Source organism: Humulus lupulus, chromosome 2 (assembly GCF_963169125.1).
Source record: "Humulus lupulus chromosome 2, drHumLupu1.1, whole genome shotgun sequence".
Taxonomy (NCBI): Eukaryota; Viridiplantae; Streptophyta; class Magnoliopsida; order Rosales; family Cannabaceae; genus Humulus; species Humulus lupulus.
Genome location: NC_084794.1, coordinates 35,242,852 through 35,247,604, shown reverse-complemented (window position 1 = coordinate 35,247,604; position 4,753 = coordinate 35,242,852). Strand labels below are relative to the sequence as shown.

At 37.3% G+C, this 4,753-nt stretch overlaps 1 protein-coding gene across 1 annotated transcript; it reads right to left on the bottom strand.

The window, feature by feature from the left end:
• Nucleotides 1-279: 279 nt before the first annotated feature.
• On the bottom strand, nucleotides 280-3,507 carry LOC133817657 (G-type lectin S-receptor-like serine/threonine-protein kinase At2g19130). The gene has a single exon (XM_062250238.1). The coding sequence runs from the start codon at nucleotides 3,166-3,168 to the stop codon at nucleotides 655-657; it is 2,514 nt and encodes an 837-aa protein (XP_062106222.1). The 5' UTR covers nucleotides 3,169-3,507; the 3' UTR covers nucleotides 280-654.
• Nucleotides 3,508-4,753: the final 1,246 nt, after the last annotated feature.

Below are 4,753 nucleotides of genomic sequence, written 5' to 3'. Positions count from 1 at the left end.
AATAAGGGGGTAAAAAGGAACTAATTTTATAATTTGATGGGCATTTAAAGAATGTCAAAGACGAGGAGTAAATATATACTAGGGGCAAAATTCAGAGAACAAATTGACATCCCAAGACATTGCAGATAACCTCATTTCCTTTCTAAAGAATGATTAGTTGAAGAAAAACTTTTTATGAACCTAAAGCTGATACGCTTACATTAACATGGTTTAGCGTTAACTTTCAGAATTGGGCAGCATAGTATATATGGTGCACATGCATAGATTCTGAAACTCTCCTACCATAAAGTGAGGAACATTATATATAATAAAACTATTTATACAAACATTTGAGCAAAAACTATTCATACAAACAACTCTCGTCAACTCTTAGAGCCATTGTTATGCAGCATGGGATGGGGGAACTATTTTTACAAGATCTTGGATCATATTTAGTTCATCCTACCATGTGGGGGACTAAATGTAAACAATGACTATAGAGCTGTGTTTAATAGGTACACAAGATTATTTAAGCAAAAGAAAGCAACCATGAGCTAAATTTGTTTTCTTCGCTTCAAAATCCTGATATGGATGAGGTGAAAAAAAAAAGAGCAGAGCATAAGATGGAATCAAAGAGTGGAAAAGATGCCCTCATCTTGATTGTGCTTAGGTTCTTCAGCTTATTGAAGAGGTAGTGCTCTTGGTCTGGGAGGAACTAGTTGACGTGGTGCTCCTTACCTTGGAACTCTGGCTTGTGGATGATGATTCCGTAAAGAAAATTACATTCTCCTGGTCATCACCAAAAACTTGAAGTGATCTTGGAACTGGGGGCAAATTCACTTCTATAACTCCTTCAAGGATTTGAACCACCTGACTCATTGATGGCCTATTAACTTCATCATCTTGGATGCACCAACACGCAACTCTACAAACTCTGTCAAGCTCTTCTACCTCTGCATTCTGCTCCAGCCTCGGGTCTAACAGGCTAAGCACATCACCTTCTTCAGTGATAACTCTTGCAGCCCAAGTTGGGAAGAATTTTACTTTTCCATCTTCAGATGGCTCTGAGTTTCTCCTCCCTGACACAAACTCAAAAAGCATCATTCCATAGCTGTAAACATCTGCTTTTGATGTTATTGCCACTCCTGCAATCCATTCTGGTGCAAGATAGCCTCTTGTTCCTCTCATGGTTGTCAGGACCCTGCTGAAGTCCCTTCCAATGAGTTTTGCTAATCCGAAGTCTGCTACTTTGGGACATAACTCTTCATCCAAAAGAATGTTTTCTGGCTTGATGTCACAGTGTATGATGCATTCCCTGCATTTCTCATGTAGATAAACCAACCCTCTAGCTATCCCCAGTGCAATTTGGTACCTTGTTTTCCAGATCAAAACATTTGAATTACTTCCACTGAAAAGAAGTGAATCTAAAGAGCCATTGGACATGTAGTCATACACCAATAATCTTTTAGTACCCTCAGAGCAGAACCCACGCAATCGAACTAGATTTACATGTTGGATTGTTCCAATTGTGCTGACTTCTGTTCGGAATTGCTTCTCTCCTTGACTGACACTCTCAAGCTTCTTCACTGCTACTACAGTTGAGTCTGCCAATACCCCCTTAAAAACCGAACCAAAGCCTCCTCCTCCCAATTTATCCGAGAAGTTCTTGGTTGCATTTTGCATGTCTCTGTAGCCAAACGCCACCAATGAACCCTCCACTTGTTTTCCTTTTCCAACTGTTCTATTTCTTCGTCTGAAAATTAAGAACAATATAAGACCAACAACAACCAATATTCCTACAGCTGAGCCCACCACAGCACCAACGATAGTTCCTTTTTCTTTCTTCGGATTAGGAAGCTCAGAAGCTGCTAACCTAACATAGAGTGTGCCACTGTTGTCACTTGCTGCCGATAATTGCTGCAGATTTAAGAAAACTCCTATCCAAATTGAACAGTCATTGTTGTCATAGGCATAAGCTGTGCAAGAGCAATTGTTTAGGCAGCTTGATTTACATTCATCAGAACTCCCTACTCGCAAAGACTCTTTATTTTCAGGTAATAACATGTTGGGCATCTCTAGAAATCTGTCTTCCTCACCATTAGGAAGGCTGTTGTTACCACATGCAAGTTTGGTTACTCTAGAGCACCCACCAGAATACTCCTCCAAATACCAGTCACTCTCAGAAGTGGGCTTAAATCCCTTTAAACAATTACAAAAAGGCAAAGACTTCTCATTGCAGCTTCCATATGGCCCACAGAAAGCATAAACTTCACATTGTTGTCTCGGTTGAGACCAAAACAAATTCCATCCATTATTGGGCAAAAAATTTTGTTGCTTAATCTGCCCAGAAACATCCATTACAAATCGAGATGTGAGTGTGGAAGTGGGTTTAACAGAATATGTAAAGTAGCTTTCATTTGGATTCGATACAAATTGGAAATCGTAGATATAATCTTGCCTCATCTCAGGGACTAAGCTGAAAATATGTCCGTTCCAAGCTCCACTAGTCCAATATCCTCTAGACCTATTCCAAAGTATACTATACGAGTTGTTAGTTTCGTCTAGCTGAAGAGTAAAAAGGCCAGGGGAAGGGTCTTTGGAATTCTTCCATGAAGTGAGAACTTGGTGGGTTTTGGTTATTTTGTTGTACGCAATTTTACTACCAGGAAGCCAGGTATGAGCAGGATTATCAAAACTTTGCCATAAAGGATTTGAAAAATTGGAACCACCACTTAACACCAGATTTCCATTATCCCCAAGCACTGCTTGTACAGGGGAGGAGCTAGTGGAGCTCACATTTGTGGACCAAATTGGAAGTTTGGACTCATTGAAAAGAACTAAATTACCATCTGAGATTTTCAGCTCTGAAGAAAATCTATCTGAAACTGGCTTCTCTCTATTTGCCACCCAAACTATAGTCTGGTTGGTCTTAATTTTCTCGTACCACATGCCTATATAGTATTTATTAGTATTACCTGGATCAAAGAATCCCAGAGTAAAGACCCCACCTTTAGAGACAATAGTTTGGTTACCAGAGAGGGATTGGTTTCCAGAGATGATATCAGCTCCAAAAGAGAGATTGGTCTTCAAAAACAGGCAGACGAAGAGAACAAGCAGGAATCTCGAGTTGGTCCTGATATCCATGGCGTCAAGCAATATCGTGGTTGCAGACAATCTGGATATTCTCATGTGCAAGCTACACCTTTAATTGAAATAAAATAACATAAAAGAAGATCACCAAAACAAAGAGAAGAACAAGTCTCTACTTGACAACTCATTGTCCACAGTCATTCTACAATAAATTCAAGAAGCTGTTTTTTGTTTCCCATGAAATTGATGAACCTTTCTGTTCTGACGACAACGCCCTTAGGTGAGTACTAGGTGTGCACTTGTTATGGTTGGGGGCATTTTGGTAATCTTAAGTTTGGATTGGTCATCAACCTCCACGAGCTTAAACAAACATTTGGCGAAAAGTCAAATATGAAGCCTTCCGAATCCCACAGCCGCACCACCGTCTCGAATTGTATTTTCTGCACTCATATCATTCTCACACTATCTAGCGAAGAAAGCTTGCCCAATCTCGAACCATGATTGGGCCACGTCATGTGAAATTGCCTTTAATGCTACGCCTGCCCCCGAACTTGACGAGGTCAAACTTCCTCTAATCATTTTCCACTATGATTTTTGTTGGATCCTGAATTTCTTGGAAAACTTTTTGTTTGACAAAATCTAGAATAAAAAAGAGACGGAAAAAAAAAATTAGCTTTTACGTTTGATTTTTTTTATAAAAATTATTCACTTAAAATTATATCAAATATCTTTTCAGTGACTTGACAAAAAAAAAAAAATCGTTTCAGTGAGAAAATACCACCGAAATATGAATTGACTAACATTCATTTTGTTTAGGATGCGCTTGAAAAATTAGGTAGTAATAATAATAAAATAAATATAATTCATAAATTATAGTCTTTATTTTACCATATAATTATAATGTAATTGTATAATTAGAGGTAATCGATAAACTTTAATTATATTCTCCAATTCTTAAGAAGACGTGAAAATTATATAATTACACCCTATTATTATCTTAAAAAAAGTAGCTAAAAAAATCAAACATATCAATAAAAATTCAAATATATATTTTTTACTTGATATCAATATTTTAAAATGTATAATAATTATGAAATTGTACAATTACTATAATTATAATTACACGACTTATATTACTGCTAAAGTTCGCACTCACAGTTGTACTCATTTTACAATCCCTAGTCGCAACCACACTTTATTGCTGCTATCCAACAAACTCATAGGAGACGGCTATGTAGACTTGATGATTTCTCCCAATTTTGGGGAAAGAATTAAGATCTTGCTCCGCTAAAAAAATCTTATTTCCTATGTAATATTACACGACAGACCCACAAAAAATAAATAATAAATGACCGAAAGTTTTGTTGTCTGAATCTGATAATAAATTTCCATGACCCCCCACTCAAACTAGTTAGTTTAGTTCCAACTATTTCTTCACCTTGCGTAGTTTACACACCTAGGATGGGATGGGATTACCAATCATAAAAAGTATGAAATAATTTATAGATCAAACAATGTTTCAATGTTGCTCAAGTCAATTGTGGGATGGCCGCCTAGAATGGAAGTCTTGCAAGAAAACTTTTGCCCAAACTAAGGGTTTTTACTTTGTGTTATTTTTAATAATTTTTTTAAGAAAAGAAAAGGGGAGAGAGACAGGTTACCGAACACATTTATCCAAGGCCAA